This window comes from Bubalus kerabau, chromosome 11, assembly GCF_029407905.1.
Source record: "Bubalus kerabau isolate K-KA32 ecotype Philippines breed swamp buffalo chromosome 11, PCC_UOA_SB_1v2, whole genome shotgun sequence".
Taxonomy (NCBI): domain Eukaryota; kingdom Metazoa; phylum Chordata; class Mammalia; order Artiodactyla; family Bovidae; genus Bubalus; species Bubalus kerabau.
The window spans coordinates 107,418,706-107,434,379 of record NC_073634.1 but is presented as its reverse complement, the minus strand read 5'-3'; the positions used below and the strand labels follow the sequence as shown (position 1 = coordinate 107,434,379).

General features: G+C 62.2%; 1 protein-coding gene across 2 annotated transcripts in view; it reads left to right on the top strand.

Annotated features, from left to right (window-relative positions):
• Positions 1-15,674, top strand: part of VAV2 (vav guanine nucleotide exchange factor 2) — a 187,869-nt gene that overhangs the window by 139,653 nt on the left and 32,542 nt on the right. For both annotated transcript variants that reach the window (XM_055541592.1, XM_055541591.1), the window contains exons 5-8: positions 3,509-3,611; positions 6,332-6,430; positions 8,111-8,179; positions 8,766-8,866. In XM_055541592.1, the coding sequence (XP_055397567.1) occupies positions 3,509-3,611; positions 6,332-6,430; positions 8,111-8,179; positions 8,766-8,866 (372 nt within the window). The remainder of the gene's footprint in view (positions 1-3,508; positions 3,612-6,331; positions 6,431-8,110; positions 8,180-8,765; positions 8,867-15,674) is intronic.

The window sequence follows — 15,674 nt, the reverse complement described above, 5'->3', positions numbered from 1 at the left end:
TGCTCAGTCATGTCCGACTCTTTGCAACCCCGTGGACTGTAGCCCTCCAGGCTCCTCTGTCCATGGGATTCTCCAGGCAAGAATACTGGAGTGGGTTGCCATCTCCTCCAGGGGATCTTCCCGACCCAGGGATCGAACCCGCGTCTCCTGCACGGCAGGCAGATTCTTTACCACTGAGGCACCTGGGAAGGCCACATGTCAGTCTGCACAAACCCTAAACATGGTGGGAGCCTGTGTTATGGCATTCCACCCTGTGCTCAACATGCAGCGGGTGCCCTGCAGAGATCGGTGCATGCCTAGTTAAGCGGGTGGCACCAGAGAAGAGGGTGGCAGAGGAGGGGCTTGTCCCTCAGCACCTTTCCTAGGACCCCACGGTCCACATGGGCATCCAGGCGTCTTTCAAGTCCTGCCTGTCCTGGGAGCTTTGGAGCCTCCAGCCTTCGCTTTCCTCTCCCTCTGGATGATACCGCGGCTCTGGCTGGGGATCCCAACAGGGCAGGTGTCCGCCTCGCCCTGAGATGGAGAGCCTCCTGTTCCGTTTCTCTGAGTAGCCTCTGCTCCACGTCATCAGGGCCTCATCCACCGAAAGCTTGCTGACAGGCCCAGCTGACCGGGGGCCACAAAACAGGAACACAGCGTTCGTAAGACATACACCCAGTTCCCTGCCCGTCCCCCTGGCTTTCCCATCTGCTTGATGGACGGCTTTGGGCTTAGGTGCATCTTGAGCCCTGATTCGGGTTGACTGGTGGTGGGCACTTCCCCAGGGGGATCTTTGCTGAAAATGATTCCGAGCGGGTTGGGGTAGAGTCCTGGGGTCAATGAGGATGTTCCCCCAAATGTGGGATGATAAAGGGGGCTCTTCTTGGGCTGGCACATTGCTGCCCCTGCACCTGATGACCCCACAGACCCTTTCCAGGCTGACGTTCAGTCATTTTGATTCATTTCATCGGCTTTTGGAATATTTAACCATCACGATCCCCCTCACCCACCTGACTGCCTTCCACCGGCCCATCGGAGCAGAGCAGATGTCTGTCTGCAGATGGTGGGATTGAGAGTGTGCCCGCCTCCCCTCTGTTCCACGCTGTCAGGATTCCACACAGTTCCTTAGTCACCAGCCTCGCTCGGCTGACGATGGAAACTCCAGGGTGTCCGGCATCCTTAGGAAAGAACCCCTGCAGGTCCCTGCCTGAACCCAGGACCCGGGCGGCCGGGGCTGCAGGAGCCCCGCTTCCTTCGGGGGCAACAACTGGAGGGGCAAGGGGTGATGCGTGTGAACGCGAGTGACCGTTCCCAAGGCCCACCTCGGGGGACAGACACCCTCCTCTGCCTTCTCGTTGGTTCTGATGGGAGCTGGGGGCTCTGTCACCGTCTGGGTGCCGATTTGCACCCCAGTTCTCGGGACTGCCGACGTCCAGACACGCAGCTTGCTGTGGAGGGTGGAGGGCGGGCGGGAGAGGACAGGAGGGACGGGGCTGGCCGAGCTCGCCCCCCGCCCCTCCCCGTAGCCACCGTGGAGCCTCACTGTGTGACCGTAATCTGTGAAATGGTGCCAGCGCTGCCCACCTCCCAGGCGGCATTGAGTTGAAAAGCAGATGCGTGTTTTTCGAGGGCCCGCATGTGTTCTGACATCCTGCCCGCCCCTCCGTGGGTGGGTGGCTGCTCACGTAAGCTTTGGGGGGGTCCATTAGCTGGCGCAGCACCGTGCGATCCGGCCGTGTTCTCTGCCCGTCTTCTGCTTCCCCACACCTGGAGAGGTTGTGAAACACCAGGGGAGGTCCCCCAGAGCAGCCGCATCCCATCCCGCCCTCCCACCCATCAGCTGTGGGGGTCTCACCAGGATGGGCGCTGGCTGCCCCCGCCCCCGCAGAGGGACGTCTGATGCTTCTGCTCACTGCCCCATCGCAGTGAGCTGGGGTGGCGTCGAGGGCTCCGGGGAGACCAGGCCCCTCTGGCTGCCTAGGTCTTCCCTAGAACGGCACGGCCTCCTCTCTGCTACGTTTGCAGAGCGCTCTCTCCCCCACCCCGGAGGCCCCGCCCGCCCTCGCCTCTAGAATGGCAGCTAATATTCAAGAGCTCAGTTTGGGACGTGGCCAGAAACCCATTCATACGAGCGGCTGGTGTCGTTTCTCCTCGCTTCTCTCCCCCTTCCACTGACTTGGGCAGTGGTCCACCTCATCCTGATGCCTTTTGGAGGAGAACTTGGCCAGCCCGCCTTCAACCCGGCTGGGTAGGCTGTACCCTGCAGAGAGGCGCATGAGGGGCTGGCATGGGCCTCTATGGTGAGCTGGGCTGCTGAGACCCCAAGGACAGACCCCACAGCAGGCTGAAGAGCTGGCCACCCCGGGCCCGGTGGCGCCCCAGGCCAGAGTGACCCCTGGGGTCAGGAGTGGGCTGTGTGTGCCAGGCTTGTGGGGACTGTTGGACAGTCCCATGGGCTCATTTGCTGATTCAGTGAAAATTTATTGAGCACCTACCTTATATCAGGCATGGAGATCAGAAGGGATTACGAAGTTGGGTTTCGTCTGGGGGTGAGACAGGCTTACCCACAGGCATGTATGGAATAACTGGAGGTGCCGTGAAAGGAGAGTCCTTCGTATAAGAGCGCTGGGGAGAGTCCGGGATGGCAGACTGGGCAGAGGTCCCGGAAGGCCTCTTGGAGGAGGTATCTCATGACTTGATTCTTGCAGATCAGAGGAAATGACTTGTTGGTCAAGCTCATGAGCAGAAACAAATGTTTACTGAATTATAAATCAAGCAGTTACTGCCTTGTGTGCGTGCTCAGTCACATCAGTCGTGTCCAACTCTTTCCAACCCCATGCACCGTGGCCCACTGGGCTCCTCTGCCCATGGGATTCTCCAGGCAAGAATTCTGGAGTGGGTTGCCGTGCCCTCCTCCAGGGGATCTTCCCAACCCCGGGATCAAGCCTGGATTTCCCGCACTGCAGGCGATTCTCTACCACTGAGCCACTGGGGAAGGCCGGTAACTTCCTGGCTCGTTTGGAAAGGCACATTGCAAGCTTTGCGTCCCTCTCTGCTCGGCTCCCTGACCTCTTGGCAGGGAAGATGTCCGTGTGCCTGCGACTTCTGCACTTTGACCTTCACACTTGGACTGCAGGGGCTGGGGAGACTCTGGGCTGAGCCGAGAGCTTGTGGGGCTCCAGCTCCCAGGTGTGGGCGTGGGAAGGGCATTTTTGGTCCCCAGAGCTGGGCAACACCTGTTAAGGCAGCATCTTGCCCCCAGCCTCCCGTCGGGTATCCCCAGCATTTACTAAACGACTGGGATGGGTGCGCTTTATCGTGGTGGGAGACCTTCCAGAAGGGCAGCAGGCAGAGCCTGAGGCTGCCTGAAATTGAGATCCCAGAAGCCTCGGAAGGCAGGTGCTGCACCCCGTCCCTGGACTGGGTGATGGAGGCTGAGAGGGAGAGGCTCTCAGTGGCCCCGACAGCCTCTCCTCTCCAGGAGGCCCCTGCGAGCTGGTGCCCCCTGACCCCCTCTGCCTCCCCACAGTGAGCACGGCGTGGGAGAGGACATCTATGACTGCGTCCCGTGCGAGGATGATGGGGACGACATCTATGAGGACATCATCAAGGTGGAGGTGCAGCAGCCCATGGTGAGCCCGCCCGCCCCGCCGCACAGTCTCTGAACCGACCCCACGGCCGAGCCACCAAGAGGGGCCCAGCCGCCCCTTCTCCCATGAAATGCTCCCGGGAGACTAGGAGGTGCCACCCCCGCCACCCCACCGCCCCAGCCACATTGCCGTGGAAATCCCCCCCAGAAGGTGTGCAGGACCCCAAGTCCCTCCTGCCCAGGGAGCCTGGGGCGGAGACTCGGCGCTGACCTCAGGCAGCTGGACCCCTGCCCCGCTCCCGCTGTGCAGAGGCACGAGACGCCGTGGGCTCAGTCAGCCGGCCGGGCACCTTCCTGCACAGGGGTGTTCATTTCCAGCCGTCGGCAGTCACCCCTCGACGCCTGTTTGTGCAGCTGCTCAGCTGGGGAAGGGGTCCTGCCAGGCCAGAATGGGAGACGGAGACCCGGTGGGGTGGACCCCAGCCGCCTCGCACCCCCAGACGCCTGGGGTGGGCGAGATGCCCCTTGACAACTCTAGAGGCTCGTGCTGCCATTTGCTTTCACCAAAGAAAGGCAGGGAGTTTCTCCCAAAGCAAGTTTTGGTGTTTCCCTCAGTGTGGGGGTGAGCACTGCTGATGCAGAAACAGGACTTTCTGAGGCCTTGCCCTCTGCCGGGAGGTGCCAAGACACCAGGCAGCCAGCTCACAGCCCCAGACTCCAGAAGAGGTTTCTTGTTTTACCCCTTGAGGGTCTGAAGTGGATTTCCTTCTCCACAATCACCAGGAATCTCGCTCTAAAGAGTCAGGGGTGTTTTTGTGACCCCAGGTCTGCCCCTCCATCCAGGCAGTCCTGCTCCTGAACCTTCCAGGGACGTGGGCTCAGGGGGCTGGAGGTCTCCCCTTCGCCTCCCTGGAGCTGGTCTGAAAGGCTGGCCCGCCTCCCGCATTTGGCAGCAAGCTGAGATTGGGGCCCGCTCACTCCCCAGGCTTTGGAAGCTGGGTGTCCGTGGGTCAGGGAAGGGCATGTGGGTGCAGTGGCCCATGTGGTTCTCTGGGGGAACCCCCCCAGCTGGCTCCTGAGAGACCCAATCTGCCCCTAGCCCACAGAACCCCAGGACCCACTGCTGTCTCTGGTCCTGAAGGGACATACAGATACAGCCCTGCATCTGCAGGGCTGGGGGGATGCCTGCCTGTGTCCTGGGGACAGGCTGGCGTCCCACCTGCCCAGCGACGCTTAGCTTCCCAAGGCTTGGCCTAGGGCTCACACCGGTCCACCAGGCAGGGCGGACCTCCTGCCACATGGCAGGTCCTCAGAGACAAAGCAGCTGGCTTAATTTCCTTCCTCATCATGTCTGGAGCTATCTGAACAGCCTGAGTGGAAGGTACAGGGGATAGTGATGTTTCTAAAGGAAGATAAAGCCAGGGCATGGCAGGTGCCACTCAGAGCCTGGCCCGGGATGGGGGAAGGTGTCACCCGCTCAGTCCCAGTGCTGACCCCCCATCCCAGTCTGTCCCCATCCCAGTCTGTCCCCATCCCAGTGTGACCCCATCCCAGTCTGTCCTGTATCCCAGTCTGACCCCATCCCAGTCTGACCCCGTCCCAGTCTGACCCCATCCCAGTCTGACCCCGTCCCAGTCTGACCCCATCCCAATGCCATCCTCCCATCTAGCCGGGCTGGCGTTCGGCGGGTGGAGGGTGTGGCGTGATCCCCGGGTCTGGTGTCTGTGTCAGCGAGCTCCCTGACCTCCCCAAGCTCGGCTTGAGTAAGAGCAAGCACTGCTAACTGGTCTTTCTGCTTGTTTCCCCACGCTTTCAGATTAGATACATGCAGGTAAGTGGCAGGCAGAGGGGAGGCCCAGGCTCAGCTCTGCCAGCACCGTCTTCCCACACCTTCAAGAAGCCTCAGTCCCTTTGCAACTACCCGAGACCCTCCCCAGGGAGACGCTATCAGGCTCCACAGTCTGAGATGCAGCTTTAGGGGGTCGTGGACCCTGAGCACCAAGCTCCCAGGCTGAGCAGGGCTTCGGGCTTTGGGAAGGAGCCTGGGTCATGTGCCCACTTGACAGGCTCTTTGGAGCGCTGTGGCCCCAGCCAGCCCCCTCGGGGCCCTGGGGCGTTTCTTGGAAAAGAAGGATGATGTCAGGACGGGTTTGAGTCCAAATGGCCACTGTGTCGCCCGTCCAGTATTCTCTCAGCCGAAAACCTAAGGAGAAGGCCTGGGCCGTCCACAGTCACCCCGACAGTCATCCCCCCTCCCCCCGGCTCCTTCCCCGGCCTCTGTGGCCGCGTTATCTTGCTCAGTCCCGCTCCAGAGGCCCCCCACACAGGGGCCTGTCCCAGGGACCCCTGCCGGTGGGCTCAGAGCTCTGCACAAAGTCAGAGACCGCTGGGTATTTGGAACGTCTGGCTCTGCTGGGGATTGGCCCCTTTCTCCAAGGCACTAACAGTCTGGGACGGTGGATCGGTGGACGTGGGTCCCCGGGGAGCCGGTCAGAGCCTCTCTCCGGGCGCACAGTAGGCGCTTTAAGCATGTGCCGCCTGCCGTAGGTGCTGTGGGGGTGGCCAGGCTGGTGGAGACCTGTCCCTTCTGTGCTGTCACCGGTCCTCAGGTCACGCCAGGCCCCCTGCGCTGGCCTCAGCGTCCCCGTCCCCAGGAAGGCGGGGAGGGGCCGCCCCCCCTCGCACCCGCTCCTCACTCGGCGACCCCCCAGCCGAGCGGGGGGCACGGCAGGGTCCTGGCTGATGTCCTGTGTCCTCCCCTAGAAAATGGGCATGACAGAGGATGACAAGAGAAACTGCTGCCTGCTGGAGATCCAGGAGACGGAGGCCAAGTACTACCGGACGCTGGAGGACATCGAAAAGGTGGGCGCGGCCGCCAGGGCCGCCCGGGCCCCTGCCTCCCGGGGCCCCTCCCCAGGCAGGGGCGCAGGGCAGCGGTGACGGGCGGGGCGCAGGCCCTCTCAGGTTTGCGCCCCTGCCCCCAGCTCTCCAGAGCTCACCCTCGCCTGTGCTGGGCCCTCAGGCCCCACGCAGGCTGTGGGCTCCGCCCAGGCCAGTTTCCTGGGAGGTCTGGGTTCTGCGTCCCACCCCTCGGCCTCAGCTCGGACCCGAGACTGCCCTGAGCTTGTTTCTGCCGTTCCTTCCAGCCTGAAACTGGGCATTGTTGCCGCTTCTGCTCCTGAAGTCTGCTGAGCTAGGCTCTTTCTGTGTGCATCCTAGCCCAGAGCTAAACGCCTTCTGCATACGCTGCCACCCAGGCTGGGCACTGAGGGAGCTCTTTGTGAGCACCGCCTCCCTGGGCACCGTCTGCACTCAGCCTGCCCTCCGCCAGCCGGGTGTGCAGCAGGGCCGGCCCATAGGCGGCCAGGAGCGCCCCGCACCCGGGGCTCCGCCGGGCCTGAGGCTGGCCGTCTCTGCAGCCCCGCTGGCAGACGGCGTGATCTCCCAGTTGGCTGGTCCGTGCTGTCTCCCCGGCGGCCTGCCCGGTTCCTGGAGGACACGGGTGGGCTTTCTCCCCGCTTCCCGTGAACAGTGGCTCCATGCCGTTTCCCTGTCACTTGGCATCCTCACGGCAGTGCTTAGAGGCGTGAAAGAACCGACATTGCTTTCAGGAGGGACCAGGCCCGCTTAGTCCTTCTTTGCAGAGTAGGCCAAGTGTAACCGTCATGGGGATCCCTAGGTGAGCCCACTGTTCGGGGCACATAGGAGCCTCCAGCCAGGAGTCCCGAGATGCCCCCGGGGAGGATGGTGTTTGTAACCCTGCCCTGCCCCCCAGCTGGGTCTCCGGGGAGGAAGCAGTCCCAGAGGGGCCACCACACCGCGGGGGAGAACTGTTCAGGTGCATCCCGCGGCCACGAGCGCGGGGGGACAGCCTTCTGCTCACACAGCGGCCGCAGAGAGGCCAGGCGGCTGGGACCCTGCGGGAGGAGGGGCAGGGGGAGGGGAGGGTGGCCGGCCGTTCCCTGGGGGGCCTCCAGGGCCGGTTCCACGTGTGGGCACCTTATCTGAGGCATGCTCCTGTGGCGAGTGGGGCTGGAGTGCGCCCTTCTGATGACAGGTCTGGGGGGACACTTGGGGCAGAGGCCCAGGACCTGATGTCAGGAGAGACTCACGGCTGTGTCTCTGTCCTCACATGTACCCTTGGGCGATGCCCCTCACGTCCCAGGGGAACCTCATTTTCCCCAAACGTCTCAGACAGCAACAGCAAAGCCCACCCTGGTTGCCTTGGGGTTGAAGTCCAGCGCCACGTGCAAGGGGCTCCCTGTGGAGCTGTGCCCACCTTGGCGGGGTGGGGGTCCAGTGCTCACACTGATTCCCAGGCCAGAACCCGCCCGGCCCCACACTGGGCTTGCCCCGCAGAGTGACTCTTGGGTCTCCCCAGAAAGCCCATGCTCTCTGGGAGGCACAGAGCCTGCTGTGTGCCAGGCTGAGCAGCCACCCCACGGAGAGCCCGTCTGTGGACGCCTGGCCCTGTAAGGCCGTCAGGCCCCCGCCGCCCCTCCGGCTCCAGGCCGTGGTGCAGTGCAGGCTTCTCTCTTGCAGAACTACGTGGCGCCCCTGAGGCTGGTGCTCAGCCCGGTGGACATGGCGGCCATCTTCATCAACCTGGAGGTGAGGGTCCCGCCCGGCTCGCTGCGTGGGGGCCGCCGTCCTAACCCGCTCCAATGTCGGGCGGGCACCAACTTGAGGGGTCTTGGAGGGCTGGACCCTGGAGGTCCTCGAGGGCCCGTAAGGTTTTCTTAGCAGTGGAGGGAAGTTGTCCCCTCCCCCTCTCTGAGCAGACTGAGCCCCTTCGCTGCCCTGTGGGGTCTGAACACGGACACAGAGGGTGATGGCTGCCCCTCTGCTCTGGAGTGGGCACACTTCCCCGGGGCTGGGCCCCACTTCCGCAGAGGAGAGTCGACCCTCAGAGCCTGTGAGCCCCTTCGCTCCCTCACCCAGCGGGTGGGTCACGAGCATGCTGGCTGGGGTCTGGCTCCAGGGCTTGCCTGGGGTTGGCCGCGGTGTCTGGACAGGCTGGTACGGCTGTGGCCGGCTGTAGAGCCTCGCAGTGGATCGCACCCGGGGCGGCGCACCCAGCGCCCGGCCCGCACGTGGACGTCCCTCCAGCAGCAGCCCCGAGAGAGCCTGAGCAGAGCCTCTGCACCCCCAGCCCCGCCCTCCGAGCCTGTTCACACGCGGTTGCTTTTCGTCCCAGGACCTGATCAAGGTGCATCACAGCTTCCTGAGGGCCATCGACGTGTCCATGATGGCGGGCGGCAGCTCGCTGGCCAAGGTCTTCCTGGACTTCAAGGAGAGGTGAGCGGACAGGGCCTCGGGGGCGTCTCCATTTCCGCCCTGTCCTCACTTGTAAACTGAGGAAACTGCCCTCCCAGCCTGGACGGGAGGGGGCCTCACAGGGCCCTAGCAGCCCCTTCACCTCTCTTCCTGGGGGTCTGGGGGGATAGGGACCCTCTTGCCATCAGGGTTCCCCACTGTGCTGTGGGCCCCTGGGGGTCCAGTGCCAGGGGACTCCAGCTCTGAGCCTGGTGGGCATGGCCCTTGGACGCTGCTGCTGTACGAACCAACCCCCCAACCCCTCTGCAGGCCTGAGGGAGGGGCTTCAGGGGCTCGGGGTCCCCCGGGCGGAGGACACATGCCTGCTTCCTTGCCAGGACGCCACACCTGGAGTTCTTTATCAGTTGGTCAGGGGCGAGGATGGCGTTTGTGCCCCTCAGTGCCGTGCAAGTGACCAGAGGCCAGGCCTGGTCCCCAGCCAGTGAAGGCAGCGGCGGCCGGCCGTGTGGAGGGGCCGACCCCAGGTGGCCGGGAGGGGTGCAAGCAGCAGCTGTGGGTGCGGATGCGTGGCCATCCTGGCGTAAACCAGCTTCGGCCCTGAACTTGGGGAGACAGTTGTTCTGGGTCCAAGAGCACAGAGCCCTGGGCCTTCCAGTGGTGCCCGGGTTCCGCCTGAGCATCTGCAGCCTCGGGACAAGTGTCCACGGGGCTGAGGGGGTGTAGACGCCCTCATCAGGACCCGAGGCGGCTTCTCCCCTCCGGGTCCCACCCGGGCGGTTGGACGGAGTCTGGATGCAGAGAGGCCCCGGCCTCCAGCCCAGCAGTGTCCTGCGGTCCTCGTGCCCCTGACGTGCCCGACGTGACAGCCCTGGTCCGGGATCCAGACTGCCGGCGGGGGAGAGTTACAGCTTTAGGAATCAGTGCGGGCGCCTTGTCTCTGCACTGCTATCGTGTGGCCTCTGAATCTGTTTGATTCTTTGCTTTAAGCCTCTGTTTTGCCACCCCAGCTGATGGAGGGGGTGCGGAGGTGGCCTTCTGTTCTCAAGAATGGCCTGCTGGAGCCTGGCGGGGGTGGGGGGACGTGGAATCGGGATTCTGGAAGTTTCTGGCTGAGTGCGGAGGGCAGCTGTCAGGATGGCTCTGCCATCCCAGCAGAGATCTCGGCCCCTGCTTCCCTCCCTCACACCTCGGCCGCAGGCTCTCGAGGGTGAGATGCTGACGAGGAAGAAACCAGGTGATGTGGGATGTGAAGGGGGCTCGCGAGAGGCCGGCCCTGCGGGGGGCCCGGGAGACAGTGGTTTTAGCCATTGAAACCCCAGGAGATCCACCAGGAGACGGGGCCTTGCTTTCTGTCCATCGTGGAATCTTTGGAGGAGGAGCCCACAGAGCTTTACCTTCATGGTGCTTAGACCTGGCTGCTCATTGAAGCCACGGGAGCTTGTTAAAAATACCCATTCCTGGGGTCTGAGGAGGGGTCCCGAGAGCTGTAGAAGGCCCCCCAGGGGCTGGTGGGGACCCTAGGTTCGTGTCACCGTCATCTGCAGGAGGCTCCCCTGCATCGTCTGCCAGGTGACTCTCAGCTCCGCTTATAACCCTCCTGCCCAGACGGCCACCACAGGGTGCCTTCACCTGGGACCCCCTGAAGTTGCCTCCCCAGGTGCATCCAGCTCCAGGCAAGGCACTGTGCCCCCTTGAGCGGGCAAGGGTCCTCGAGCCTGCTCTCTCAGGGGCCAAGAGTTGGGGGCTCCCGGGAGCCACGAGAGAGCAACAGTGCCCATGTAAATGCACGTGCAAGGGGAGGGGAGTGGACAGGGTTCCTCCGGGGACCAGTGGGTGTGGGCACACTGGCTGGCCCGGGCGAGGACGCACAGATGGAGACCGGGGGTCGGGCCAGCTCTCTAGCCCACCCTCTGCCCCCAGCAAGGTTCTCCTCTCACCTGGCTGCAGCCCACTGTGCCAGATGAGCCCATGTCATGGTGCCCCGCTGGCTAACTTGAGCTGTCAGACTTGACCCTCGCCCGGATGGCGGGCACAGCGCCTCATTCGTGCTGTGCCTTGGCTGAGCAGGGGGCGGCTATGGATGAAGCGGGACTCTGGGTCCGTTAACCCAGCTCAAGGGCAGGTGGCCGAGGCATAGATGGATATGTGCCCTCTCGGAGACCCTCCTCATCCCCCGTGCCAGGGCTGCCTGGCCCCCATGGTCCAGTTGGCCCATAAGCAAGACCCAGCACCCCCCTCCACGCACGACCTCGGGCTGACCCGCTCCCAGGCCTCCTTTCCTTGGGACATGATGGATGTTTCCACCTTGGAGAACGGCAGTGAGCTGAGCGTATCCTGGTACCAAGAGCTCTGCGGACGTCACCCCCTGCAAGGCCTCGGGGACCTGGGTCCTTTTGTTGGGGTCCCTTTGTGGGATGGACTGGCTGCGTGTCATCAGATGTATTGGCCGAATCGCTGTGTCCACCCAGCGTCCACCTTTTCTGGCACTTCCCTTCAATTTCTGAGTCAGTGATGACCCTGATGTTCGCTGATGTTCGCTGACTTACTGACTCCACAAACATTTATGGATTGCCTACTGTGTGCAGCACATGAGCATTTATGGAATGCCTGCTGTGTGTGGCATTCAGACTCTGGGCCAAGGACATCATGGTGAACAGAGCTGGCTCAGCTCTCCCTGGGAATGAGTCCACAGACAAGACTTATTACGGACTGCACGAGAGCAGGGGAAGGGGGACATGGGGAAGGGACTTGGAGCCGACCGTGGGGCCCCTGAGGACCTGGGTGGGAGAGGATCAACCCCGAGGCCGTGTGGGCAGCAGAAACTGAAGGGAAGCTGCCGGGAGCTCTGTTCTGGAAACTGGCAGAGGCCAGGGGAGCAGGAATGAAGGGGGTGAAGAGGCGGCTCTCTCAGGAGCAATCCCAGGTTCTACAGGGTCCTGTAGGCTGAGAGAGGGATGCAGAATTTTTTAGCTGAGGGCAGGAAAAGCCACTGAGGAACTCAAGGGACAAGATCCTGGCAGCTCATCACGGATGAGGAATGGGGTGGCATCTGAGTGTGGTATGACCAGTGCCAAGTGGCAGAGGACAGTCACCTCCCTCTTTTTGGAGGTTATACTCCCATTAATGTGGCCTTGATCCTTAGACAAGGCAGATACTCCTGTTTACCACGTGGGCCTAAAGAGACATGTCCCACCCAGAGGTACAGGCTCTCAGGAGAGGTTTACATTAAAGTCAGACTGTCTGTATTTATTGCTGGGGCTGACCAAAGCGGCCCAGAGCCCGACTTCTGGTGGGTCAGAGGCTCGGGCCAGATGGGACCCGGGGAGCTGGTGGCCCGGTGGGAGGGCAGGAGTCCTGGCTTTTAGAAGGGACTCCCTGTGGGGCTTTGCATAAGTGCTGCGAGGAGGATGTCATTCAGAAAGGCAGGTCCCCCCTGCCCAGGACCCCGGGGGTTTCCGTGAGTGTCTGGAGAGGGGTCCTGGGCGGGTGAGGGCTTCCGTGCCCCGTGGCTTCTGCTGGCTGCAGTGTTAGGGGGACGGTGCTGCACCCTGACTGTAATCTCCATTCATGGGGGCAGGGTCTCTGGGGACTTCTCATCTCAAAGCCCGAGGTTGGGTGGTCCTGCATGGGGACGGCCCTCTCGTACCCTCCTAGAGCCCCCACAGGGGTTCGCATGGCTGCCCTGTCTGGAGGGCTGCCCTGGACCCTCAGCTGGAAAGGCCAGACTTTTGAGTCTCTCCACATCTCCCTTCCCAGATAGGGGAGCTTAGGGCGGGGGAGGGATTGGGGCTTGGGCGTGCGGGGGTTCAGCGTGTCCCACGCCCTGAGCGTTTGGGGTCGTGTGTGCTGAGGCCGAAGTGACGCAGCGAGGAACTGGGCTGTCAGTCCTTCTGGGAGACGCCTGCGTGCTTCCCTTTATGAGGCTGCAACCGAACGTTCCGGGGTAAACAGCACAGCCCTGGTGGAGAGCCACATGGAGCCGCTGACAGACATCAGCCGGCTCAGGAAAGGGAGGCCGGAAAGATGACGACGCTCGCTCAGGGGACGCTCTGGCGCTCTGGCCGCGGTCAGTGGGGACAGACGTTAGGGAGGAGGAGGCCATGTTAGAGACAAACCAGTCTGTTTCCTCCCTGACAAGAGCGCCGGGTCCTCCGGGTCGCTCCTGCACCGGGACGGACGTCGTGTCCCGAGCAGTGTCCGGCGAGGGTGCGTCAGGCCGGGTCAGAGAAGGCCGCCTTCCCCGGGTGTCCCGGGCGCCCCCGAGAGACCGTGAGCCACGAAGCCCTCCCCGCCCGCGTCGCTCTGCTTCCCCGTTTCAGAGACTTTCACTCAACAGCAGTAGATTTTTATGGTTCGAATGAAGGCCCATCGACTTCACTTCCTTCACCGACTTCCTCCAACTGACTCAGAACATCCTGTCGGTTTCTCTGGATTTTCAAGGAAGAGTCAAACCGCCCCCAGACTCCACAGCCCAGGGAACCTGGCCTGGGGCTGGTGATCGGACGGCGTCATGTGGATGGAGGGCCAAGGGGTCAGCATGAGTGTCCCACGGGCTGTTGTCACAAATTCCCACAAACTCGGAGGCTTAACACATCAGAAATTTAATTCTCTCTCAGGCCTGGAGGCTAGTGTCCAAAACTGGTCTCGCTGGGCCCTGCTCTCTCTGGAGGCTGTGGGGAGGGGCCTCCCTGATGCTTCCAGCGCCCGAGGGCCCCAGATGTCGTTGTCTTGTGGCCGCAGCCCCCAGTCTGTTCTCCGTGCTCACTCGGCTTCTTTCTGTGTCTCTGGGTCCTTCCCTCTCTTACAAGGACCTTGTCCTCAGATGCAGGGCCCACCCTAGTCTGGTGTGATCTGACGCGACTCTGTGGGCTGTGATTACATCTGCAGAGACCCTGTTTCCAGGGTCACATCCTGAGGCCCCTGGTGGACATGCCTTTGGGGACCGCTGTCCCACCCAGGACAGAGCATCTTGGCCAGTCAGCTGAGTCCCGGAGAAGCTCCCCTCCCGTCTCAGTGGGGCCAGCTGTGGTCGGAGGCGGGGGTTGTGTGCAGCACAGCTCTGCTCTGCAGTTGGGTAGTGGGTGGGGGTGGCCCTGGGGTGCTGGCTGTTGGACTCAGAAGAGGCCTCCCCACGGGGCTGGGGAGACTGGGCTCGGGAGCCACGTGGGTTCTGGATTTGCCGTGGGATCCAGCCCGGCCACTCCCTTGCTGGTGACCTTAGGAGTCTGATCACCTCCCAGAGCCTAAATGTGGTGTGTAAGTGAGCCTGAGAGCAGGCATGGGTAGTCCCTTGGTCTTTGCCGTGGTCAGATTTCACTTGTCACCTGTTTACGGATGAACATGGCTACTCACAGCCGAGTATGTAAGGGCCTTGTGCAGGCCTTGCCAGCCGGGGCTCCAGGCTGCATGCTGGCATGTGGGGAGGAAGGAGACCCGTGCCTGGAGCTCAGAGCTGGTGGCGGGCAGGGGGCCCCGTCTCCTTTGTGGACCCCACCAGGCTGGAGGACGGGGTGGGGAGGGGTGGGGACGCAGAGCAGGAAGTGGTAAGGTGGGGTTTTGATGGATGAGTAGAAGTTTTCTGGCTGGGGAAGTCTGCAGCTGTACTCGCTGATGTGAGGGGCGTGCGGTGAGGAAAACAGGGCTGGGACCTGCTGTCCACACAGTTTGTCTGCCAGAACCTCAGGCTGAGTGAGCCGAGGGAGTGCGGAAGTTAAGGGGGCTCCCCAAGGCTGGCCGCTCGGGGGCTCCAGGCTTCAGGTGCTCAGGAGCAGGTCTGCAGGGCCCGGGGAGTCGGGGCTGCTGAGGAGCTGTGCCCGGCAATGTGGGCAGTGCCCGCTGGGCTGTGGGCAGGGCGTTCGCTGCCCACGTAGCCTTCCCTCGACGTGGGGCAGCCCTGCCTTACGGACCGGCACAGCTTGCACAGAGATCTCTGGGTCTCCAGCCCCTGATCGCTTCCAGAGATGATGGGTCTTAATCAGCTTTCACGTGAAAGTTCTCAGTTTAATAGCAAATCATTGGAGTAGAAAGGTCTGGGGAAGGCGGGTGCCCGTTTCCCCGTGGTTGGCAGCCCTGCTCCGGGGCAGGGAAGGGAGGGAACACAGCCTCACGCAGAGAACTCATGAGGGGCTGTCGCGGGGAGAGACCTGTGGCTTGTCATGAAAGCAGAAGACTCACACCCAGTGTGTGTGTGTGTCTGTGTGTGTCTCTGTATGTGTCTCTTTGTGTCTGTGACTCTGTGTGTGTCTCTGTGTCTGTGTGTGTGTGTGTCTGTGTGTGTGTGTGTGTGTCTCTGTGTCTCTGTGTCTGTGTGTGTCTCTGTATGTGTCTGTCTGTGTGTGTGTGTCTGTGTGTGTGTCTGTGTGTGTCTGTGTGTGTGTGTGTCTGTGTGTGTGTGTGTGTGTCTGTGTGTGTGTGTGTCTGTGTGTGTGTGTGTGTGTCTGTGTGTGTGTGTGTCTCTGTATGTGTCTGTGTGTGTGTCTGTGTGTCTGTGTGTGTGTGTGTCTGTGTGTGTGTGTGTGTGTCTCTGTGTCTCTGTGTGTGTGTGTCTGTGTGTGTGTGTGTCTCTGTATGTGTCTCTGTGTGTGTGTGTGTCTGTGTGTGTGTGTGTGTCTGTGTGTCTCTGTGTCTCTGTGTGTGTGTGTGTCTGTGTGTGTGTGTGTGTCTGTGTGTGTCTGTGTGTCTGTGTGTGTGTGTCTCTGTGTCTCTGTGTGTGTGTGTCTGTGTGTGTGTGTCTCTGTATGTGTCTCTGTGTGTGTGTGTGTCTGTGTGTGTGTGTGTGTCTCTGTGTCTCTGTGTGTGTGTGTGTGTCTGTGTGTGTGTCTGTGTGTCT